The sequence below is a fragment of the Heterodontus francisci genome, chromosome 6, assembly GCF_036365525.1.
Source record: "Heterodontus francisci isolate sHetFra1 chromosome 6, sHetFra1.hap1, whole genome shotgun sequence".
Lineage (NCBI taxonomy): Eukaryota > Metazoa > Chordata > Chondrichthyes > Heterodontiformes > Heterodontidae > Heterodontus > Heterodontus francisci.
This window is the reverse complement of record NC_090376.1, coordinates 71332260-71358720: the sequence shown is the minus strand read 5'-3', so window position 1 is coordinate 71358720 and position 26461 is coordinate 71332260. Positions and strand designations below refer to the sequence as shown.

The window sequence follows — 26461 nt, the reverse complement described above, 5'->3', positions numbered from 1 at the left end:
ATTGGCTGAAGACTAGCATCTGTGATGCCGGGGACTTGAGGAGGAGGCCCGAGATGGAGCATCCACTCGGCACTAATGTGCTGGGCTCTCCCATCATTGAGGATGGGGATATTTGTGGAGCCACCTCCTTCTGTTAGTTGTTTAATTGTCCACCACCATTCACGACTGGCTGTGGCAGGACTGCAGAGCTTCGATCTGATCCGTTGGTTGTCGGATCGCTTAACTCTGTCTATCGCATGTTGCTTATGCTGTTTGGCATGCAAGTAGTCCTGTGTTGTAGCTTCACCAGATTGACACCTCATTTTGAGGTATGCCTGGTGCTGCTCCTGGCATGCCCTCCTGCACTCTTCATTGAACCACTGTTGATCCCCAGGCTTGATGGTATTGGTAGAGTGGGGGATATGCCAGGCCATGAGGTTACAGGTTGTGGTTGAGTACAATTCTGCTGCTGCTGATGGCCCACTGCGCCTTATGGATGCCCAGTTTTGCATTGCTAGATCTGTTCGAAATCTATCCCATTTAGCATGGTGGTCGTGCCACACAACACGATGGAGGGTATCCTGAATGTGAAGACAGGACTGTTTCCACAGGGACTGTGCGATGCTCACTCTTGCCAATACTGTCATGGATAGATGCATCTGCGGCAGGAAGATTGATGAGGATGAGGTCAAGTACATTTTTCCCTCTTGGTTCCCTCACCACCTGCCGCAGATCCAATCTAGCAGCTGTGTCCTTTAGGACTCGTCCAGCTCGGTCAGTAGTGGTGCTACCGAGCCACTCTTGAAGTCATTGAAGTCCCCCACCCAGAGTACATTCTGCACCCTTGCCACCCTCCGTGTTTCCTCCAAGTGCTGTTCAACATGGAGCAGTACTGATTCATCAGCTGAGGGGGGCGGTAGGTGGTAATCAGCAGGAGGTTTCCTTGCCCATATTTGACCTGATGCCATGAGACTTCATGGGGTCCAGAGTCGATGTTGAGGACTCCCAGGGCAGCTCCCTCCCAGTTGTATACCACTGTGCCACCACCTCTGCTGGGTCTGCCCTGCTGGTGTGACAGGACATAACCAGGGATGGTGATGGTCGTGTCTGGGGCTTTGTAAGATATGATTCCATGAGTATGACTATGTCAGGCATATGCTTGACTAGTCCGTGGGACAGCTCTCCCAACTTTGACACAAGACCCCAGATGTTAGTCAGGAGGACTTTGCAGGGTCGACAGGGCTGGGTTTGCCGTTGTCGTTTCCGGTGCCTCGGTCGATGCCGGGTGGTCCGTCCGGTTTCATTCCTTACTGACATTTTAGAGGTAAGGTACAACTGAGTGGCTTGCTAGGCCATTTCAGAGGGCATTTTAAGAGTCAACCACATAGCTGTGAGTCTGGAGTCACATGTAGGCCAGACCAGGTAAGGACAGCAGATTTCCTTCCCTAAAGGACATTAGTGAACCAGATGGGTTTTTACAATGAATGACAATGGGTTCATGGCCATCATTAGACTAGCTTTTAATTCCATATTTATTTATTTAATTCAACTTCCACCTTCTGCCCTGGTGGGATTCGAACCTATGTCCCCAGAGGAATACCCTGGGTCTCTGGGTTACTAGTCCAGTGACAATACCATTACGCCACCGTCTCCCCAAAGATTGCGACAGCTCACTGACATGCAGCTGGCGGGGCTGGATGCCTCTTCCTTCACCCACCGCCGAGGTCTTTATTATGATATATGATCTATATATGAACGATATTAATGACTTAGATGGAGAGACCAAGTGTATTGTAGCCAAATTTATGGACGATATAAAGAGGTAGGAAAGCAAGTCGTGAGACGGACACAAAGTGGTTGGAATCATCTGCCGCCGCCAACCTTTTGTAAAACCCTGTTGACTCTGTCTGATTGCATTATGATTTTCTAAATGTCCTGCTACTACTTCCTTAATAATGGATTATTGTAGTAATGTAATAATGTAGTAATAGACCTACTGTAATCAGCCCTGTGTTACGCAGGAGAAAATCAGACAGTATTGCTGTTCTTGATCACTACTATCTAATGACCCCTTCTGAAAGTGCATGCGAGACGTTTTGGTTAATTTGACTGACATTTCTAAGAGGAAGCTAACAAAAGAGCTGTCGGTTTTAGTGTATGTCATTGTTCTTCTTGCCTGTACCGTGCCCTAACCCCATTCCCCTTCCAACCCTCCCCCCCACCACCCCCCGAAAAAAAATGGAATTGTTATATACTAAAGTTTTGGCTTTACAGTGATTTTAATTATTTTTGCCTCAGAATCAATATGAGAAACAAAAGGAAGTCTGGGCTGCACAAGGTGTGAAAATTCTTGCTAAAGATCTGGAGAAATCGCTTGCAGGTCTACCATTGCTAATAGCCCACAAAGATGATGAAATTGCAGTTCTAAAGGTTGGAATTTTATTGTCTGAAATCATTACCAGTACATACAAACTTAGTCTGGTAAATTTTAAGAAATACTGAAATCTCTTGAGAATGTTGTGCATTAATTATGTGTGCGTGTGCATGCATGCTATCGATCGTCATCTTAGTTTCTCAGCACCCCAATGTTATGTTGCTCAAAATAAAATTTGAGACCATAAAAACAAAAAAAGTTAAATAAACCACAACAAAATTAATAAATTACCCACATAATGTTCTCGTGTTTGAAATCGGCACCATTTTTCTCTGCATCGTGGGTGTTTGCTTTCTATCGTTTTTTTAAAAATCCTGATTCTTTAAAATAATACTTCACCCTGGATAGATCATTCTGATTGGAAATCAGATTGGATGAGGTAATCTCAGAACTGCCTCCCTGTATTAAAGTAACAGTGTTTAGTTTGCTTTCATTGGTCTTGCTTATGGGATCTTGAACATTGTGTGGTAACTACTGAATATTGTGCAGAACAAGATGTGTAATTGTATTAAATGAGCTGAAATTATTTTTATTCTTGTGAATTATGAGTTCATTTTAAAGTTTAAAAGCTGCCTGAAGGAAGACCATAACAAGCCCCCACTTCATAGTGTCCAGTGTTTTTAAATTTAGAATTCTGTAGTCTACTCTTCACCGTCTGTTGTGCTTCAACAAGTTGTGTTATTTCTCCAAAAGAAACCAGTAAAATGACTAGTGCTATTTTAGCCTTGACTCTGTAGTGTAAGAACCATTTTTTTTTTAACTTTGCAAAATGCTACCTTTTTGATATTGACGGTCATCTTGTGAGCACTTTGTTCTGGTATATAATGAGGAAGACATTTGCATAACCACTGTGATGCAAGTTTAGGAGAAATTAGATATAGTAAATAGAGTGTATTTGGAAAGGTCTGTATTTTCTTAACATTTTAATTATACTTTCCTGCTTTTATCTTCAAAAGTCACATCCCACATTCAATGTCAATATAAAGTTTGAAAATGCGACTCGCATGTAATTTCATGTCCTGTCATACTACTGTTAACAGGATGAGCTAGACCATGAACTGAAGCAAACCCTGAATTCTATTAAACTGGAGGATAAAGGTGTTTATGTACAAGCCTCTACATTGGGCTCTTTAGAGGCACTCTTAGAATATCTTCGGGCATCAAGTGTGCCAGTAAGTATTGGAACTTGAAATCTCTGTTTTTTTTGCTTTGGTTTAACTTCAATAATAATAAAACTAAATCTGTCTATTTCTTTCTTTCATAGTATGCTGGAATTAACATTGGCCCTGTCCATAAGAAAGATGTGATGAAAGCTTCAGCTATGCTTGAGCATGATCCTCAGTAAGTGCCAAATAATGTTGCAATAATCCAGACATTTTTTTTAAAGAAACCTTTGCCTCATTGATTTCTTTTAAAGTACAGAGCCAAGTTCTGAAGATTGGTTCCTTTCACTAGTCATTTCTCTGCTGTTGTAGACAGGTTTTTTCTAAATATGAGAGGTGACCTCCAGAGTTCCAATGGCACTGCTTCAGAAATCTAAAGCTCATATCACAGTTTTTAAGTACTACCTGTCTTTTCAACCATTCCTTACAGCCAGTAGTTTTTTAGCTGTCATACTTTAGATCACTCAAAGAAGCGATCAATAACCCTATGCCTTCAAATGTCTCTTTCCTGTCCATACTATTTAGGAAAACATGCAATAATGCATTCAGGATAATGAACAGAAAATACCTGTTTATCTATTTTCAAGCGACTGTAGATATTCAAAATTTATCTTATGTCCTCGATAAATGATAGAACATCACATCAGACCTCACTCTAGTTTTAAAGTATTAAGCAGATTTATTAAATAAGTGAATATAATACATTATTCCTTGTTGGCCTGCTAAAACTGACTCTGTTGCTTGCATGCGCTATTTTGCATCCTAATGAACCATGCAGAATCAGGCCCTGCCATAAAATCTGATTTCCTCTAACTATTCATAGTGGCACTGTTTAGTTTAGTTTAGAGATACAGCACTGAAGCAGGCCCTTCGGCCCGCCGAGTCTGTGCCGACCATCAACCACCCATATATACTTCTTTTGGGCCTCCTTATCTCGAGAGACAATGGATACGCGCCTGGAGGTGGTCAGTGGTTTGTGAAGCAGCGCCTGGAGTGGCTATAAAGGCCAATTCTGGAGTGACAGGCTCTTCCACAGGTGCTGCAGAGAAATTTGTTTGTTGGGGCTGTTGCACAGTTGGCTCTCCCCTTGCGCCTCTGTCTTTTTTCCTGCCAACTACTAAGTCTCTTCGACTCGCCACAATTTAGCCCTGTCTTTATGGCTGCCCGCCAGCTCTGGCGAATGCTGGCAACTGACTCCCACGACTTGTGATCAATGTCACACGATTTCATGTCGCGTTTGCAGACGTCTTTATAACGGAGACATGGACGGCCGGTGGGTCTGATACCAGTGGCGAGCTCGCTGTACAATGTGTCTTTGGGGATCCTGCCATCTTCCATGCGGCTCACATGGCCAAGCCATCTCAAGCGCCGCTGACTCAGTAGTGTGTATAAGCTGGGGATGTTGGCCGCTTCAAGGACTTCTGTGTTGGAGATATAGTCCTGCCACCTGATGCCAAGTATTCTCCGAAGGCAGCGAAGATGGAATGAATTGAGACGTCGCTCTTGGCTGGCATACGTTGTCCAGGCCTCGCTGCCGTAGAGCAAGGTACTGAGGACACAGGCCTGATACACTCGGACTTTTGTGTTCCGTGTCAGTGCGCCATTTTCCCACACTCTCTTGGCCAGTCTGAACATAGCAGTGGAAGCCTTACCCATGCGCTTGTTGATTTCTGCATCTAGAGACAGGTTACTGGTGATAGTTGAGCCTAGGTAGGTGAACTCTTGAACCACTTCCAGAGCGTGGTCGCCAATATTGATGGATGGAGCATTTCTGACATCCTGCCCCATGATGTTCGTTTTCTTGAGGCTGATGGTTAGGCCAAATTCATTGCAGGCAGACGCAAACCTGTCGATGAGACTCTGCAGGCATTCTTCAGTGTGAGATGTTAAAGCAGCATCGTCAGCAAAGAGGAGTTCTCTGATGAGGACTTTCCGTACTTTGGACTTCGCTCTTAGACGGGCAAGGTTGAACAACCTGCCCCCTGATCTTGTGTGGAGGAAAATTCCTTCTTCAGAGGATTTGAACGCATGTGAAAGCAGCAGGGAGAAGAAAATCCCAAAAAGTGTGGGTGCGAGAACACAGCCCTGTTTCACACCACTCAGGATAGGAAAGGGCTCTGATGAGGAGCCACCATGTTGAATTGTGCCTTTCATATTGTCATGGAATGAGGTGATGATACTTAGTAGCTTTGGTGGACATCCGATCTTTTCTAGTAGTCTGAAGAGACCACGTCTGCTGACGAGGTCAAAGGCTTTGGTGAGATCAATGAAAGCAATGTAGAGGGGCATCTGTTGTTCACGGCATTTCTCCTGTATCTGACGAAGGGAGAACAGCATGTCAATAGTCGATCTCTCTGCACGAAAGCCACACTGTGCCTCAGGGTAGACGCGCTCGGCCAGCTTCTGGAGCCTGTTCAGAGCGACTCGAGCAAAGACTTTCCCCACTATGCTGAGCAGGGAGATTCCACGGTAGTTGTTGCAGTCACCGCGGTCACCTTTGTTTTTATAGAGGGTGATGATGTTGGCATCGCGCATGTCCTGGGGTACTGCTCCCTCGTCCCAGCACAGGCATAGCAGTTCATGTAGTGCTGAGAGTATAGCAGGCTTGGCACTCTTGATTATTTCAGGGGTAATGCTGTCCTTCCCAGGGGCTTTTCCGCTGGCTAGGGAATCAATGGCATCACTGAGTTCCGATTTGGTTGGCTGTATGTCCAGCTCATCCATGACTGGTAGAGGCTGGGCTGCATTGAGGGCAGTCTCAGTGACAGCATTCTCCCTGGAGTACAGTTCTAGGTAGTGCTCAACCCAGCGGTCCATCTGTTTGCGTTGGTCAGTGATTATGTCCCCCGATTTAGATTTGAGGGGGGTGATCTTCTTGATGGTTGGCCCAAGAGCTCTCTTCATGCCATCATACATTCCTCTGATGTTTCCGGTGTCTGAGGCCAGCTGAATATGACTGCATAGGTGTTGCCAGTAGTCGTTTGCGCAACGCCTAGCTGTTCTTTGTGCAGTACCCATATATACTAATCCTACACTAATCCCATATTCCTACCACATCCCCACCTGTCCCTATATTTCCCTACCACCTACCTATTAGGGGCAATTTATAACGGCCAATTTACCTACCAACCTGCAAGTCTTTTGGCTTGTGGGAGGAAACGGGAGCACCCGGAGAAAACCCACGCAGACACAGGGAGAACTTGCAAACTCCACACAGGCAGTACCCAGAATTGAACCCGGGTCGCTGGAGCTGTGAGGCTGCGGTGCTAACCACTGCGCCACTGTGCCGCCCAATAATAGGATCTTGCAGCATTGCATTATCTTCTACAAATTCCATGTTTCTTCTACATGATTTCAAGAAAGTTTCTTCATCCTCTCCTGGCCATCATCTTTCCCCTTTTTTGCCCCCCCCCCCCCACACACACACCCCCACCACTCCCACCAATTCACTTGTGCAGTTACATTAATTAAAGTGTGCACAAAGGGAAGATTGACCTCTAAGAAATGTCCATTAGACCTTCATTAGATGCAGCAAAATCAGTTGAAGTAAGAGAACAACACATGGAAGTCATGAGTCCTCATTTGATCATCACACTCTTGGGATCCCAAATGAAGTGTAAAATGTCTACATTCTACAATGATAAAATCCACAATGCCCAGCTTGGGTTTGATGCCAATGTCACTTGTATTAATCCCAATGATATAATGCAGTTGCAGGCGCTACAAAAATTTATTTGGCTAGACATCTGGCATATTATGCCAACAAATAATAGCTGTTGTATGCAAACAAGCCTTTCACCTGTCAACTTGCCAGTTTCAGAAACGTTTCCTAGAGAGGAATAGCAAGAGAGATGGAATAGTGCATGAAGAAATGATTTCCATTTATGTGCCTTTCCAAAGTACCAATTAGTGGAATATTGGCACTACTGAACTATTGAACATATGGGATGAATAGCATTAGTGCTGAGCTTTGCAGTGGCATATTGTGAATAGAAAAATGGAACCTGCGCCAGTAGTTTTCCACAGTCCTGTGTCTTGCAGCTCTGGCCTAGTATTAATTCATAGCCATGGAAATTATGACATAGAAGATCACTCAGTCCATCGTGTCTATGCTGTTGCTAGCTCTTAAGCTGAAACATTCTATTCTAATTACAAAATTCTACCCTTTCTCTCTCTGCTCTTTTATAGTTTTCAAATTCAATTATATTTTGAATTATGTTGTAGTATCTGCCTCAAGAACTACATGTGGTTGAGCATTCTGTGACCAAACGATGTGAAAAATCTTCTAATTTCTGCCTTCATTTTGTGTTAATCAATCTGTATCCCTTTATTGCCAATTTTTCAACCAGCAGAAATGATTTTTCACTGTTAACCCTCTGAAAACCTTCCTTAGTTTTGAAAATCTCTATTACGTCTTCATTAATTTTTCGGTTCCAGTGAGAAAAGTCACAGCTTTTCAAGCCCTTCTTTGTAATTTTAACTTCAGATTTCTGGTATGAGTCTAACCAATCTTTTTGCCTTTTCTAGTTTTCTAACAAGATTCCTATAACATAGTGCCCAAGTGCACACAGTACTCGAACTGCGGGCTGATCAATATTTTGCACAAATTCACTCATTGCTTTCTTTTATATTCTGTATCATGATGTATAAAATTCAGAATCTATATTACATTTTTCTTAGCCTGCAGTTTTATTTGTAAACATCTACCCCTGCATATCTCTGTTCCACCACTTTGTTGAGAGTCTTGCCATTTAGGGTAGTACTAATTTGATTTTTTACCAAATTGTTCTACTGCACCTTTTGCTGCATTCAACTATATCTGCTTCCGATTTGCCTTTCTGCTAAAGTGTTGTGTCCTCCTTCATTCTTCCTAACAGTTTATCTTGGCAGCTAATGTGGTTTCTATGTCCAGATAATTTGTAGAAATGGAAACCATTACCCACATTTTGCATAATAGATTGTACTTTATATACAGAAATGTGAACAAAATAAATATTTGCAGTGCCACAGCTATTTTAATGTAGCAAGTGTAGTCAGGAGTCAGTCTTGTGAAGCTACTTATTGTGACTAAGTCAGAACAAGTTTATTAAGTTTCATGCAAACAATGGCAATAAACACGAGCAGCGATTTACAGTCTAAGGCAGGCTATATACTTCCCTAGCAAAACTGGAGTCAATGGGAATCGGGGAAAGCTCTCTGCTGGTTGGAGTCATACCTAGCACAAAGGAAGATGGTTGCGGTTGTTGGAGGTCAATCATCTCAGTCCCAGGACCTCACTGCAGCAGTTCCTCAGGTCAGTGTCCTAGGCCAACCATCTTCAGCTGCTTCATCAATGACCTTCCTTCCATCATAAGGGCAGAAGTGAGGATGGTCACTAATGATTACACAATGTTCAGCACCATTTACGACTCTTCAGATACTGAAGCAGTCCATGTAGAAATGCAGCAAGACCTGGACGATATCCAGGCTTAAGCTGATAAGTGGCAAGTAGCATTCGCAGCACACAAGTGCCAGGCAATGACCATCTCAAACAAGAGAGAATCTAATCATCTCCCCTTAACGTTCAATGGTATTACCATCGCTGAATCACCTACTGTCAACATCCTGGGGGGTTACCATTGACCAGAAACTGAACTGGAGCAGCCACATAAATGTTGTGGCTCTAAGAGCAGGTCAGAGGCTGGGAATTCTGCGGCAAGTAACTCACCTCCTGTCTCCCCAATGCCTGTCCACCGTCTACAAGGCACAAGTCAGGAGTGTGATGGAATGCTGTCCACTTTCCTGGATGGGTGCAGCTCCAACAACACTCAGGAAGCTTGACACCATCCAGGACAAAGCAGGCCGCTTGATTGTCACCCCATCCACCACCTTCAACACTCACTCCCTCCAACATCGACGCACAGTGGCAACAGTGTGTACCATCTGCAAGATGCACTGCAGCAACTCACCAAGATTCCTTAGACAGCACCTTCCAATCCCGTGACCTCTACCACAGAGATGGACAAGGGCAGCAGATGCATGGGAACACCACCACCTGTAAGTTCCCCTCCAAGCCACACACCATCCAAACTTGAAACTATATCACTGTTCATTCACTGTCACTGGGTCAAAATCCTGGAACTCCCTTCCTAACAGCAACATTGGTGTACCTACACCCCAAGAACTGCAGCGGTTCAAGAAGGCAGCTCACCACTACCTTCTCAAGGGCAATAAATGCTGGCCTCGCCAGTGACGCCCACATCCCAGAAATGAAGAATAAAAAGAAAAATATTAGTGCAGGACAGGGAGTGCACAGCTTCTCTTGCAGCTTTTCAAACTTCTTTCCTCTTTGTTTTCTTCTTTCTGGTTCTCTCCATTGTGCAGACCCAACTGGTAGGGTCTCTTCTATCCTTGCTCTTATCCAGTTAACCCCTCCCAGTGTCCAATCATGTTGATCCCTGTGATGATCATGCCCTGAGCATGCTTTTCTTGGCCAATCAGGTATTTATTCATATTGCTGTGTTACAAACTGGCAGTTAATTTTTTTTTCCTCTGATCAAATTTCCCTGTTTTTCAACCACCTGTCTGTAACTGGATGAGTGATTGAATTTCTTTCCCTTCCTTAAACCCTAATAATAAATTACCGCTTCAACAACATGGATTTTAAATTTAAAACAAAGATGTAGAGTTTATTAACACACTCTTAAACTCGGGAAGGGGTTTAACTTTGCCACACACACTTCCAACATTCAGGGAAAGGGTAAAGGCATGAAAAATGGCAAGGACATTCATTAAATAGGAACTTTACTAGCTAATATGGATTTCAGTTAAAACTAGTGTCCAAAAGTTGGAGATCACCGGTTAGAAATGCCGACTGGGGAGAAGCTGTTGGCAATTTCTCTTGCAAATTTCTTTTTCTTTGCACTCTCGAAGTTAACAATGGAGACTGTTAAATTGCTGACGTCACCTTATGTTAGATGGAGAGGAAATTGGTAGAAATCGGACTTTTCTGATGTACTTGCAGCTTGTCTTGTTGATTTTACTTGTTGGATTTGTCAGTGTGGCTTCTCTTTAATTTTTTCTCTTGTTGAAAAGGCCTTAGAGAGAAAAGTCAATGCAGCTTGAAGACAGGCTGTGGCTTCTTGCAGGGAGATGTGGCTCCAGCACATGGCAGCTGTGTAATGGAAGACAGGCTGTACTCACAAATGGTTACAGTTTTGAGTCCACGAAGGTTGGATAGTGTGGCTCATGGTCAAGCTGTACCACATGAGATCTCTCCTCCATTTTGACAATCAGAACATAGCAGTGCAAACTTAAACATGATGGATAAAATGGAGGTTGACATTCATACTTAAATGCACAAAAATACAATTACAAAGGGGGTTTGCATCCATTCATAACAGCTGCTACCAACCTTACATAATTACGTGATGCTCTTCATATTCACCACTGTCTTATTTTCTCATCTCAAGGTTTCTACATCCTGTGCTCTTATCTGCTTGAGAGAAGCCTGCTAGATATTTCATAGCCAGTCTTCAAGGACTTTCAGCATCAGTTGCGTTGAGCTTGTTGCAGCTTGACTCGATTTTCCACAGTCTCTCTACCTTGGCACCTTTTGTATTATGCCCCATTTTTCTACTATATTATACTATAAGAGTACTTTCGTAGGGTTAAATGTTTAATAATCTTAGAAAACTCCCCCCCCCCCCCCACCCCTCTTTGAGGGAAAGATATCCTTATTGACCCCTCATTAACTATTTCTAAGTAAAGCTAAGAACTCTAAACTACATGTTTTGTGACTCACTTTTTGCGCTGGTTGGCATCCTTCCATCTACGAAAGATGATGGAGACGCAGCAACCAATCCATTTAGGTGGGTTGTGTTCTCTTGGTGCACCTTTGCTGATGGCTGTGAAGGCCAAACCTTGAGAGGTAGGTTTTGTTGCAAGTGCTGCACGTGAACATAGGATACTCAAATCCTCTTGCGATAAAGGCTAACATACCATTAGCCGCCTTAATTGCTTGCTGCACCTGCATGTTAGCTTTCAGTGACTTATTGACTAGGATGACCAGGTCCCTTTATACATCTACACTTCCTAATTTCTTACCATTTAAGAAATACTCTGCACATCTGTTCCTCCTACCAAAATGGATAACGTCACATTTCTCCACATTATATTCCATCTGCCACACTCTTGCCCACTCACTAAGTCTGTCCAAATCCCCTTGAAGTCGCTTTGCATCTTCCTCACAACACACATTCCCATCTAGTTTTGGGTCATCTGCGAACTTGGAAATATTACATTTGGTCTGCACATCCAAATCATTGATGTATATTGTGAACAGCTGGGGCCTAAGTACTCATACTTGCGGTACCCCACTAGTCACAGCCTGCCAACGTGACAATGACCTGTTTATTCCTACTCTCTGCTTTCTGCCTGTTAACCAATCCTTAATCCATGCCACTATATTACCTCCTATCCCATGTGCTTTAATCTTGCTAACCAACCTCCTGTGGGGGACTTTATCAAAAGCCTTCTGAAAATCCAAGTATACCATGTCCACCAACTCCCCTTTATCAATTCTGTTAATAACATCCTTACATAACTCCAACAGGTTCGTCAAACATGAATTCCCATTCATAAATCCATGTTGACTGTGACCAATCAGATCATTATTATCCAAGTGTCCATTTATCACATCCTTTAGAATAGATTCTAACATTTTCCCTACTATTAATGTAAGGGTAACAGGTCCCTGTTCCCTGTTTTCTCTCTCCCTCCCTTCTTAAATAGCGGGGTGACATTTGTGACCTTCCAATCTGCAGGTGTAGATGTAGAATATCCAGTCCTGGGGACTTAACAGCCATCAGCCCCATTAATTTCTCCAATACAACCTTCTTACTAATACTAATTTCTTTCAATCCCTCATTTAGCTTCTCTGCCATTTCTCCATTCCCCATTATTAGTTCTCCTGACTCTGTCTGTAATGGGCCCACATTTGTCTTAGCCAAATGTTTCCTTTTTACGTACCTAGAGAAGCTTTTACAGTCCATTTTTATATTTTTTTGCTTGTTTACATTCATATTCTATTCTCCCTTTATCAGTTTCTTCGTCCTCCTTTGCTGTATTCTAAAATCCTCCCAATCCTCAGGTTTACCACTATTTCTGGCAACTTTATAGGCCTTTACTTTTGTGGTTTTCGTGCCTTGAAGGAATGTGTAGTTGCTGTAAACTATGTAATAATTCTTTAAAGACTATCCATTGTCTAAGCACTGTCATAGCTTTTAATGTCTTTTCCCAATCCACCTCAGCCAATTTGCCCCTCATACCTTCATAATTTCCTTTGTTCAAATTTAACACCCTGGCTTCAGATCGAACTACCTCACTTTCAAACATAATGTAAAATTCGGTCATATTATGGTCACTCATCCCTAAAGGTTCTTCTACAACAAGATTATTAATTAGCCCTTTCTCATTACATAATACTAGATCTAAAATAGCCTGTTCTCTAGAAAACCATGCCTAACACACTCCAGAAACTCGTCCTCCACAACATTAGTGTTCCCTAGGTTTACCCAGTCTATATGCAAATTGAATCACCCATGATTACTGTATTACCCAAGCTATATGCTTCTCTCATCTCCTCCTGGTTAATACCATGCCCCAAACTACCACTACTGTTTGGTGGCCTATAAACAACTCCTACCAATGTTTGCTGCCCCTTGCTGTTAGCTCCACCCAAATAGATTCCATGTTTTGTTCTTCTGATCTGAGATCCTCCCTTACTAATGTAATCCCATCCCTTATTATTAGTGAAACACTGCCTCCTTTTTCTGTTTTCCTGTCCTTCCTAAATGTTGAATATCCTTGAATATTCACTTCCCAGTCTTGGTCACCCTGTAGCCACGTTTCCGTAATGGCAATTAGATCATACCCATTTATCTCTATTTGTGCCATTAAGTCACCTACCTTGTTGTGAATGCTGCGTGCATTCAGGTAGTTGCCTTGTGACACTGAGACACTCTTGTTTTTGACGTTGGCGCCTGTTGCCAAGCTGTTGTAGCAACTGGTTGTCATGGTAGTGCACAGTTGTCATCAGTCCACAGGATGTGTCGCCATTTCTCTCTCTCGCCAGCTAGTGACCCCCAGATGCTGTAGTCAACATTTAGGGCCTTCATGTCACGCTTGCAAACAACCTTGAAGCAGAGCTTTGGGCGCCTCACTGTTGGTCTTGCCTTGGCTACTTCACCATACAGAAGGTCTTTGGGTATGCGACCGTCTTCTATCCTGTGGATATGTCGATCCACTGAAGCCATCGCTGTTTGATTAGTGCCAACACACTTGGAAACTCTGCCTTTAAGAGGACTGCCACATTTGTGATTTTGTCCTGCCAGGAGATATCCATAATGCACCGCAGACAACGAAGATGCAAATTGTTGAGCTTCTTTTCCTGGTCGCTGTAAATCACAGCCGCACTGCAAGGTGTTGAAAACACAGGCCTTATAAACGATCAGCTTGGTCCTAAGAGTCAGCTTGGTGTTATCCCATCTGCGTTTCGCGAGTCGGCCAAACATGGTAGCTGCTTTCCCTATACACGTGTCGAGCTTTGCATCAAGAGACAGATTGTCTGTCACTATGGACCGAAGGTAGCAGAATTTGCTAACCACTTCCAGTGGGATGTTATTTAGTGTGAATTCTAAACTTCACATTTTATGACTCACTTTTTGCACTAATCATCTCAAATAGCAAAGCATGATTACACCCATAAGGACAATAGAGGATTGGGCTAGTAGCATAAGAATAGAAAGCATTCAAAGCCATGGGTGCTGACTAGCATTATATGTGGCCTTCCACCAAGGATGTTCCCCTAACTGCTTCATTTTCATTTGGGTCCTGTTATTACTTTGTTTCATTCCAATGAGGTGTTCCTGTGAAGTGGTAGTTCTTGCTATAATGGATTGGAGACTCAAAACCAATGTGGGTATATGAAAACATAGGAAATAGGAGCTGGAGTAGGCCATTCGCCCCCTCATGCCTGCTCTGTCATTTAACTAGATCATGGTTGATCTATCTCATCGTTATTTTCCTGCATTATCCCCATATTCCTGTTATCTTTAATATCTAGGATCCCATTGATCTCTGTCTTGAACATACTCAGAGCCTCCACAGCCATCTGGTGTAGCAAATTCCAAAGATACACCACTCTCTGACTGAAGAAATTCCTCCTCATCTCAGTTCTAAAAGGCCTGCTTCTTTTCTGAGGCTGTCCTCTGGTTCTCGACCCCCCCTCCCCACCCCCAGCCAGGGAAAATATCGTTCCTGCATCACTACCCTGTCAAGCCTTGTAGGAATTTTGTGTGCTCCAATGAGATCACCTCTCATTCTTCTAAACTTTAGAGAATGCAGGCCTGGTCTTCTCATAGGACAATCCTGCCATCCCAGGAATCAGTCTGGTGAACCTTTGTTGCACTCCCTCTATGGCAAGTATATCCTTCCTTAGGTAAGGAGACCAAAACTGTACACAGTACTCCAGGTGCAGTCTCACCAAGGCTCTATACAAATGCAGCAAGACTTCTTTACTCTTGTACTGAAATCCTCTTGCAATAAAGGCCAACATATCCTAATTGCTTGCTGCACCTGCATGTTAACTTTGAGTGATTTATGACAAGGACACCCAGGCCCCTTTGGATATCAACACTTGCCGATCTCTCACCATTTAAGAAAACTTTGAATTACTGTTTTTCCTACCAAAGTATAGGATTTCCAAACTGTGCAATGGCTATGAGGGCCTCACTTGCATGGATAGACTGACCCTCAGTTCCATAATAGTATGTACTCCTACAGGGAGTAGGATGTAATTGCCTATTGTCATTGTCTGTGTGGGCTTAAATCAGAAGGTTGACCACGGAATGGAGCACTGTTTACCTCCATTATTTCCTGCAAACGAGTAAGAACTTTCCCACTAAAGTGTGACCCTTGATCACCATTGGCCTGCACTGGCACTCTTCCCACACCAACCACCCGCCCCCCCCCCCCCACCCCCCTGCTGATCACCTCACTCACTGAATAATGTTCTAAACTATGAGCACATAAGCGCATCTAATTTAAGCAAGCAATCATACACGGACTTAAAGGATTCTCCAGCTCGCTCTCTTCATCGGATCTACCTTGTGGATATTTCTTGCTAAGTATTATTTCTCTTAATTTTCTTAATCCAGATTCCATATCCTCCTTTGTTAATTTTACTGCCTCTGACAGGTACAAGTATGTGTAATTGTATCTTGATTATTTTAAAGTCAGTTTTTCTATGGAGCATCTGTCAATGACTTGATGATATTGTCTCATTCTACTGGCCACAATAGCCATCTAATGTTGTCCCGTTGTCAAGTAGCTGAGCATGTCTGAGGCCCGTTCTTCAGTGCAGGTTCACCATGCATCTCCGCATGTTAGTTACTTCACACAACAAATTACATATGTGCACTCACACTGGTATCCCATATTATGCAACATGTTCCATCCACTACAAGCCATTCTTAGACTTTCAGGCGACCTTATCAAAAGATCAAAGGGGGGCTGTCTATCTGAAGACCTTTGCTTATTTCCCCTGCATGGGTCCGATGTCTCGGGCAGTGGCCAGACTATCAAATGCAGTTTTCTTTCAAAAGGTCATAGGCAAGGATATAAATATCTCCAAAAGAAAGCAATTCTGAACTACACTTCCCCAACTAAAATTTACATGGATGCCAGATTGATATAATCCATTGATATATGGCCAGGGTGATTTTTCCAATTCCCATTTGGTGGCAAGTTTTCCTGTCTCTATCTCTTATCCTCAATCACTTCCACTCATACAATTTTGTGCATCTCATTCATGAACCCTGGAGGAACTTTACAGTCCAATACAATGTTCTCATAATATCTTTAAACCAGAAATCAAACATTCCCACTTGATGCTAGGCATTAACAAATTCTGTTTGTCTTGCGCCTGGCGTTTTGTCATTTCACAATTATCCCAAATTCAAATAACAGTGTTATTGGGCTGACAGGTTTTGTCAATGTTAATTTGTTTCTCGCCAAAAGAAGCCACCTGTTTTTTTGGATAACCAGGAACCACCTAGACTACTTTTCAATAGTTATTTTTATGAAAATTTGATTATTCCCTTAAACTTCAGGTAAATGTCTCTGTGAATGCTTGAAAATGCAACTCATATCAATTTATTTTATCTGTTCAAATCTCAGAAATAATTATGCCCAGGCTTGGTGGTTCAGCATGGTATTTTACAGTAAAGACAGAAGTGCTTGCAACTAGTTTAGAGGTAACTTGTATATCTCTCCTTCTCCAGCACTTTGGCTCAGAAGATAACAAATGGCCTGAATGGCCTCAGGTCAAGTCTTTGAAAGGAAAAGCCTTTAGTCCAAATCGTCACCAAATGACATTTGATGTCTGCAAATAAGTTCTTTAATTCTTTTTTTAAAAACTGTTAGATCACTTACTATGTATCAGTCACGCAGCCCTGGAAACCATCATCACCTGTTTTTAAAAAAAAAAACAAGAATTCATTGTGGCTGTGCCCAAGAGCCCAGTGGATTAATTTGTCCAAACATACCTGTCAATTTAGAAACTTATAAAGTATAATAATCCCTAATATATAAATTTACACTTGGTGATACAGAAGTTGTGTGGTGAATTTTTTTAAAAAGCTGTTAGCAGAAGGGGTTAACTTCTCTGCTTGTTTACAAGAGGCAGGGGAAACTTCTCATATGTACATAATCACATCATTTTACATTACTTTTTTTTAAATTAAAAAATTCCCGATTAAAAAAGAACCAAACTCCAAACCAATTTCCATTTATTTTTCCAGTTATTTTTGGTACTTTTTCTTTGACTTTGCCCAAATTTATCCTTAGGGGTTGAAAGCAACAAAAATCATTAGTAATGTTAACAACTTCAAAGGAAAATATTTCCATCAGGGAAAACAGCTTTTTAGAATAAACTCCAATTGTTTCAAAACTTTTTAACATCTTTTGTAAGAGGTTTCTCCAACCCAAGATTTTTTTTTTGGTATAACCTAGATGATTAAAAAACCAGAATCACTTCAAATATCCCAAATTCCAATTTACACCATTGAACATCTAAAATTCAAAACTGCCAAGCTTTAGGTGTGTGAGCCTTATTATCTGGAATTAAAGACCCCCAGATCCTTTATCGTATAACTAGAATGTCACTATGGCCATGGATGAAATTCGAGTTTTCACAGCTTAATAAGTTAGGTAACCTTAATTCCAACTTAAATCAGCCTAATACTTATTAACAAAACACAAAGCAGAATAGCATGTGTTCTTTTAAAGAAAATAATTAATTTTTTTTGCTCTTCAGGCACCTTTCCAAATGACTAATAAAACTGAAGAAAAATAAAACTAAATTGTTAGCTTTCACAGTTAAATAACACCATCAACATTCTTACACCAAAGGTAGTTAAAGAGGGTGGTGCTTTCCACAGCTTGTGAGCTCTGAAACATGCATGCCAGTGTTTTAAAGAGACAACACTGCAACCTTGCAGCCCTTTAACAGTGGAAGAGGAGACAGAATCTTTCCCATATCTCCACTATTTATCCTTTTTCTCCCTTAAACCAATTTTCAATCCTAATGTTTGCTACGTAACCTCATTTGGGAAATGGTAAGACGTGTCTTTAATTTAAACTTCAAAAAGCAATAGCCGTTTTAAAAAAAAAATACGAGTCCAATTAAAGCAAAGTGTTTTTAAACTTCAAAGTGGATTTCTGTCAGATATCTTCAAGGCTGAAGTTTATCTCTTACGAAACAAACTGTTCAGTGCCTTTTCACAGTTGCAAAACTAACTTATAAATAAAAATAAAACCCCACACCAGCATCTTTAGTTTAAAAGATAGTCCATTTTTATATCCCATTTCTAGATGCGCAATCTTATATTGAAATGAACACACTGAACAATCACAGCTTCAAACAGTTCAAAATCTCGCCAATAATATAAATGTATATACACATAGAACAGTCTACAAACTTAAAACAATATCCAACTCAATCAGGAATTCCCACACACCATTTATAAACACAAAAACTGAACCTTTTTTTCCCCCTCACAGCTGTTTAACTTTTGCTCTGGGCCCTTTTAACTTATTTCTTCCTAACCTTGTTCCCCCAACTCTCATCGCCAATATTCAGACTAGAGATATGCTGCTGTTTTAACAAAGCAGTCATGCACTGGTTACACAGCTCCAAATCTCAGAACGACTGATAAGCCAGCAGGATCCTTGCCTTCACAACTTTTAACTTTTTCTGACCTACCCCACCTTGAATAAACTCTGTGACTTCCCTATATGGCTTCCGATCATCTACATTCAGGCATCCAGCTATTAACTCCTGTACTTCATTGATGGGTAGCTTATCTAACTTTTCCTCGAAGAACTCTTTGTTGTTTTTGTACAATATAATTGTACTATATCTATTCTCTCATAAGTGCTTTTGATTACTGGTGGGTCCATTAGGGTCCTCGCACTCCAATAAGGTTTCCCTCCTGAGATGTGCGTTGGCTGAACTCGCTAATCTTGAGATTCTTTCTTTCTTTTAAACAGAGTTCACAACCTAGTCACGTCGCATCTGGGGTGCCACTTGTAGTCAGGAGTCAATCTGTGAGGTTTTAACTTCTTACTCATAATGGGGTCGGATGTGACAGAAGTTCAGTTGTGAAGTTACTTACTGAGACTAAGTCAGAACAAGTTTATTAAGTTTCTTGCAAACTATGGCAATAAATTCGAGCAATGATTTACTGTCCAACACAGGCTATATACGTCCCTTATTAGTCCTGGACGGGGAGCGCACATCTTTTGCAGCTTTTGGTCTTCAAACCTCTCTTATTTTCTCTTTGTTTTCTTGTTTCTGGTTCTCTCCATCATGCAGACCCAACCGGGTAGGGTCTCTTTTATCCTGGCTCTTATCCAATTATCCCCTCCAAGTGCCCAATCATGCGGATCCCTGTGGTAATCATGCCCTGAGCATGCTTTTCTTGGCCCATCAAGTATTTCTTCATATGGCTGCTGCCAACCTTACAATATTATATAATGCCCTATGTATTCACCACTGTCTTATTTTCTCCTTATCTCAAGGTTTCTACATCCTGTGCTTTCTTATCTGGTTGACGTAGGCCTGCTAGACAGTTCATAGCCAGTCTTCAAAGACTTTTAGCTTCAGCTGCAGTGAGCTTGTTACAGCTTGACACGATTTCCCACATCTTGGTATCTTTTATAATATGCCCCATTTTTCTACCATATTATACTACAAGAGTTCTTTAAGGTTAAATGTTTAATAATCTTGCACAAGATCTAGCAGAATTCTGTTCTAACTCTAAGCTATTTGCTCAGCCTTTTGTTATTAGTCCATTAAATTTATGTTGGCTTGCAGAATTTTCATTCTTACTATATCCTGTGATTAACAGACTGCATTAATATGTCACCAACCTCTGCATTTTTAACTAAATTAAGGATATCCTTTGGAATTGTCCATTGTTCCTGTAAAGTTGTCCAGGTTGTTTCAGTAAATGCAATAATTTCAGTTATTTTATTTTTTCCTTTAAAAAAAAATCCCAAGTCTGATCCATTTTTATCAATAAGTGTTCTCTTGCAATTCTTTTGCAGAAGAATTTCAGTTTACAATTGTGAAACACACTACCCAGAAGGTCTAATAAGTAAAATCAATTGAGGTGTTTAAAAGAAGTAAGGGTACTGATGAATAGGGAGAGGGCACAGGAACAAGAGCAACAATGGCCAACTTAGTGGTTCAGCAGGCTCAATAGTGTGTGTTTCTTTTTTTAAAATTCATTCATGGGATGTGGGCGTCGCTGTCCAGGCCAGCATTTATTGCCCATCCCTAATTGCCCTTGAGAAGGTGGCAGTGAACTGCCAACTGAGTGGCTTGTTAGGCCAATTCAGAGGGCATGTAAGAGTCAACCCCATTGCTGTGGGTCTGGAGTCACATGTAGGCCAGACCAGGTAAGGACAGCAGATTTCCTTCCCTAAAGGACATTAGTGAACCAGATGGGTTTTTACAACAATCGACAGTGGTTTCATGGCCATCATTAGACTAGCTTTTCTTTTTAAATTCCAGATTTTATTAATTGAATTCAAATTCCACCTTCTGTGGTGGGATTTGAACCCATGTCCCCAGAACAATACCCTGGGTCTCTGGGTTACTAGTCCAGTGACAATACCACTATGCCACCGCCTCCCCCCACTTCTACAGTAAAATTACTAAGTTGTACTCTGCAACAATATCTGCTGATATTCAATACTGAATAATGTGTTAGATCTAAGGTTAACTGTTCTCTATCCAACTTGTAGGTATTCAGTTATTCTTGCTTTTGATGTGAAGATTGAACGAGATTCCCAGGAGCTTGCGGACACGCTTGGGGTCAGGATCTTCAGTGCCGAAATTATCTACCATTTATTTGATGCTTTCTCAAAATACAGACAAGATTACAAAAAACAAAAGCAAGAAGAATTCAAGTAAGTTCAAGACATATTGCACTGAAAGTTGTGAAATTAGGACTTCTTTAGGCTTCTGCAGGCATCGCCTTTGTCTCTCTTCAAAAATTACACAAACTCTGAGAAGCCATCATCAAAAGCTAATTTATATCATGACAGGAGCTTCCTTGCTTTTTTAAAAAAAGGGTGTCGGTCACATGACTGGAAAATAATTTTGTTACAAAATATTGCACATGTTCTTTTACCTGTCTGCTCACTGTCTTGTGTAAGTACAGTCATAAATTATTGAAACATAATTGTATAATCTGAAACTATAGCTCCTGCAGAGATACATTTCATTGAAATAAAACAGGAACAGGTAAGTCCTTATAAAGGAGGACAGATTGTTAACTGCAAAGTGATATACTGACTTAATTATTTTAAGGTTTAAACTAGAGAATTTTCCATATGAGAAATGATTCTAAAGATCTAATATCCCAGTTCTTTCATTCTTCTACTTTTGTGTATGTGTGTTTAAATACCCAAACCTTTCTCCCCTTTGTAGGCATGTAGCTGTTTTTCCTTCGAAACTGCGAATTATCCCTCAGTTTATTTTCAATTCTCGTGACCCAATTGTGATGGGAGTTGCTGTGGAAGCTGGCCTTCTGAAACAAGGCACCCCAGTGTGCGTTCCTTCAAAAAATGCAAGTTTACATAAGTCTCAAATTTTTCTGCTGATTACGTTTTCTGCTGATACTGAAAGATTGCTTTTTCATACTTTATTATACAATGATTTCTTTTATGTTTTATGTATAAATTTCAATTCCTTAACATTTATAAATCTATCTATTTTGTTTTCAATTAGTCGCCTGCTTATGGATGTTAATTATTCTTTGCCCTTTTCCAGTTTATCGATATTGGAATTGTTACTAGTATTGAAGTGAATCATAAACAAGTTGATGTTGCCCGGAAAGGCCAGGAGGTCTGTATTAAAATAGAACCCATACCTGGAGAATCACCAAAAATGTATGGGCGGCACTTTGAAGCTACAGACTTCCTTGTCAGTAAGGTATGATATTATTGTGTAAAAGATACGTGGTGACGTGTTTTCCTTTCTTTTTACAAAATGAATTGTGAATGGACCTAATCATTCACTGAGGGGGGAAAAGATAATACACCACATCTATTTTAGGAACTGCTATGTTTCAGCATATCTGTAATTAGCTCTCATGCTGTAGAAGAAATTGGCTTACCTCCTCGTCCCCCACCTAACCATGATCTACTCTTTTTCCTGTCAACAGTAACAACTGTGCACCATGTCCTGCAGTCTATTTATTTTAGACCTAATTGACTTTGCTTATGGCTACAACTCTTAACAGTATTTTGTCTTACTTATTAATTGAGTAGGGTTTCCTTTCCTGGGGTGATGTCAGTTGGTACTGAAACTGTCTACATAATGCTTTAACAGGGACAGTATTGATCCTGATTTGCAATAACATATTTGAGAGATTGAATGAGTTGAAAAGGTTACTAATAGTTGCATTTATAACAAAAATCAAGGCTCTGTTGCAGGAATCAGAGCTGCTCAGCTGCATTACTTCTGTTTCCTTTCGTTCCAAGAATTTTGCAGCCTATTTAAGAAGAAACCATGCTTTATTAGTCAAATAGCTTGGTTGTTGGATTTATCAGACCTGAGTGTCAACCATTCATTGTCTTCCCTAGATCTGTTTACAGTTCGCTGCTGGAAAAATGTTGCTGCAACAATCCTATTGACAGTTGGTACTCTTTCAGTAACAGTAGAATCAAAGTATAAATATCCAACTGAGGAAAATTGGGTGGTTTCCAAAGCCATAACCCAGGAAAGTATCTCTAGATGAGTCTTATATTGTACTCCGAGCTCACCACTAAGATGAATGAGTAGTCTTCCCTCTGGCATGCACAGCACCTTTCTTGAGAAAACTGAGTTGGATTTGGTGCATTTTTCAGAGCAGTATACAGAGGTATCAGATTGCATTGCACAACTGATTAGTCTTCCTGAACAAGATAGTAATTGACTTAGCCGAATCAATAAGAGCCATGCTTGCATCCATAGCAAGGCAGTCTAGAGCCCTGCAGCCAATGGAGCCACTAGGGTCAGATTTAGCACATCCATATTTATGTCCAGAGGATTGAGAACAGACTTTCTCCTGGATGAAGAAGAAACAAGATGGCAACGAATTGTAGAGTGTGCCTTATTGGACCAAAGTTAAAAATGCACAGGCTTTTGGAAGTCATCCAAAGTCTCTCTCTACCAATATCAAGGGCCTCCATCTCTGGAGTGGAACCCTTTTCTCTGGACTTTAAACTGCATAAACAGTTTTCATGTGATTACTACAACTACACCAAAGCAAAATACTGTGGATGCTGGAAATCTGAAATAAGAACAGAAAATACTGGAAATACACAGTAGGTGTGGCAGCATCTATGGAGAGTGAAACAGTGTTACTGTTTCAGATCTGTGACCTTTCATCATCCACAGTGGTGCAGTGGTTAGCACCGCAGCCTCACAGCTCCAGAGACCCGGGTTCGATTCTGGGTACAGCCTGTGTGGAGTTTGCAAGTTCTCCCTGTGACTGCGTGGGTTTTCTCCGGGTGCTCCGGTTTCCTCCCACAGCCAAAAGACTTGCAGGTTGATAGGTAAATTGGCCATTGTAAATTGCCCCTAGTGTAGGTAGGTGGTAGGGAATATGGGTTACTGTAGGGTTAGTATAAATGGGTGGTTGTTGGTCGGCACAGACTCGGTGGGCCGAAGGGCCTGTTTCCGTGCTGTATCTCTAAATAAATAAAAATAAATAAATAAAATATCTTCACTGACCCCTTGGATTTACCATTCACTCTCCTCTGTCTCCCCAAATATATTGCTCTTGATCATTGGGTTTCATTCCATTGCAGCTCACATCTCTGCTGGTCCTCTGGTATAAGAACATAAGAAATAGGATGGGAGTAGACCATATGGTCCATTGAGCCTGCTTCACCATTCAATACAATAATGGCTGATCTTCGGCTTCAGATCCACTTTCCCACCATATCCCTTGATTCTCTAAGAGACCAAAAATCTGTCTACCTCAGCTTTAAATATATTTAACGATGGAACATCCATAACCCTCTCAGGTAGAGAATTCCAAAGATTCACAACCCTTTGAGTGAAGCAATATCTCCTCATCTCAGTCCTGGATGATCAGCCCCCTTATCCTGTGACTGTGCCCTTGTATTCTAGATTCCCCAGCCAGGGGAAACAACCTTTGAGTCTACTCTGTCAAAAGCCCTTCAGAATCTTGTATGTTTCAACGAGATCACATCTCATTCTTTCAAACACCAGAGAGTATAGACCCAATTTACTCAGCCTCACATCATAGGATAAACCTCTCATCCCAGGGACCAATCTAGGGAACCTTTGCTAGACTGCCTCAAATGCAAGTATATACTTCTTTAGAGACCAAAACTGTGCACAGTATTCCAGGTATGGTCTCACGAAAGCCCTATACAATTATAGCAAGACCTCTTTACTCTTGTACTCCAATCCCCTTGCAGTGAAGGCCAACATGCCATTTGTGTTCGTAATTGCTTGCTGTACTTGCATGCTAACTTTGTGTTCCTTGTACAAGTACACCCAAGTCCCTCTAAGTATCAATATTTACAAGTTTCATGCCTTTTTTTTAAAAGTCTGCTTTTCTATTCTTACTATCCAAGCAAATAACCTCACATTACTCCACATTATACTCCATCTGCCACCTTGTTGCCCACTTACTTAACCTGTCTATATCTCCGCAGCCTCGTGGTGTCCTCCTTGCAGCTTGCATTCCCATCTAGCTTTGTATATAAGCAAACTTAGCTACATTACTCTCCATCTCTTCGTCTAAGTCATTAATATAGCTTCTAAATAGCTGAGGCCCCAGCACCGATTCTTACAGCATTCCACTAGTTACAGCCTGCCAACTTGAAAATGCCCCATTTATGCCCACTCTCTGCTTCCTGTCTGTTAACCAATCCTCTATTCATGCTAATATATTACCCCCAACTCCATGAGCCCTTATATTGACCTTTAGTGTGGCACTTTACTGAATGCCTTTTGGAAATGCAGCAGCCAAATTTTGCCAACATCTACGTCCCACAAAACAGCAATGAGATGATGACCAGATAATCTGTTTTAGTGATGTTGGTTTGAAGATGACAGAGCAAGTTGATACAGCTTTAAAAAAAAACATATGGGATTCTGGGCTTTAAAAATAGAAGCATAGAGTACAAAAGCAAGGAATTTATGCTAAAATCATTAGTCACTGGTTAGCCCTCAGCTGTAGTATTGTGTTCAATACTGGGCACTGTCCTTTAGTAAGGATGACAACGTCTTGGAGAGGGTGTGGTGATTTGCAAGAATGGTACTGGGGACAGTTATGTGGAGTGTAGAGAAGCTGGGATTATGCTCCTTGGAGGAGAGACGGGGAGAGATTTGATAGAGGTATTCAAATTCATGATGAGTTTTGATAACGTAAATTGGAGAAACTGTCAGCAGGGTCAGTAGCCAGAGGACACATTTAAAGTAATTGGCAAAAGAACCAGAGGGGGACTTTTTTAAACAGCAAGTTGTTGTGATCTGGCTGAGAGGATGGTGGAAGCAGATTCAATATTAACTTTCAAAAGGGAATTGCATATATACTTGAAAAGGAAAAAAAAATGCAGACTCGGGAGGGTGGGGGGGGGGGGGTGGGGGAAGGGAGTGGGGCTAATTGGGTAGTTGTTTTCAAGAATTGACACAGGACTTGTTGTATGATTCTATAGCTGAGGGATGAATATTGGCTAGAATGATAGGGAAGACTCACTTGCTCTCTTTGAATAGTACCACAGGATCCTTTATATCCACCTGAGTGGGCAGATGGGACCTTCGTTTAAAGTTTTATCCAAAAAATGACATCTCTGACAATGCAGCACTCACTCAATATTGTGCTGAGCTATCAGTGTAGATAATGTGATCAAGTCTGCGCAGTGAGGTTTGAACACAACCTTCTGGCTTGAACTCAAAAGTACTGTTATGGAACCAAAGCTTATAGAAGATATCTTCTCTTTTTTCCTTTAGACTCTGCACCAAGAAACTCTTGGTGATTTTAGCTTCCATTTCAACTTTCCTTGCCTCCTTTCTTCTGAATTCACTGTCCTACCCAAGATCCAGTTCCATATAAACTGATATTTGCGGCCACCTCCTTGACCTTGCCATCTTCTCTGGCCTCATCCATGGTTTCGATCAAGGCTATCTCTGACTACTTCCTTACATGTTTCACCATCAAATCACCTGACTGTTTTCAAATCACCCATATCCTTCTGTATCTGCCCCTTTTGTTTAAGCTCTCCAATGAATTTACAATCATGCACTCAAACT

At 41.4% G+C, this 26461-nt stretch overlaps 1 protein-coding gene across 1 annotated transcript in view; it reads left to right on the top strand.

The window, feature by feature from the left end:
* eif5b (eukaryotic translation initiation factor 5B) overlaps positions 1 to 26461 on the top strand; it is a 187632-nt gene that overhangs the window by 148340 nt on the left and 12831 nt on the right. Inside the window, exons 18-23 of the mRNA XM_068033891.1 lie at positions 2278 to 2409; positions 3454 to 3585; positions 3678 to 3754; positions 20929 to 21093; positions 21617 to 21755; positions 21959 to 22120. Of these exons, the coding sequence (XP_067889992.1) occupies positions 2278 to 2409; positions 3454 to 3585; positions 3678 to 3754; positions 20929 to 21093; positions 21617 to 21755; positions 21959 to 22120 (807 nt within the window). The remainder of the gene's footprint in view (positions 1 to 2277; positions 2410 to 3453; positions 3586 to 3677; positions 3755 to 20928; positions 21094 to 21616; positions 21756 to 21958; positions 22121 to 26461) is intronic.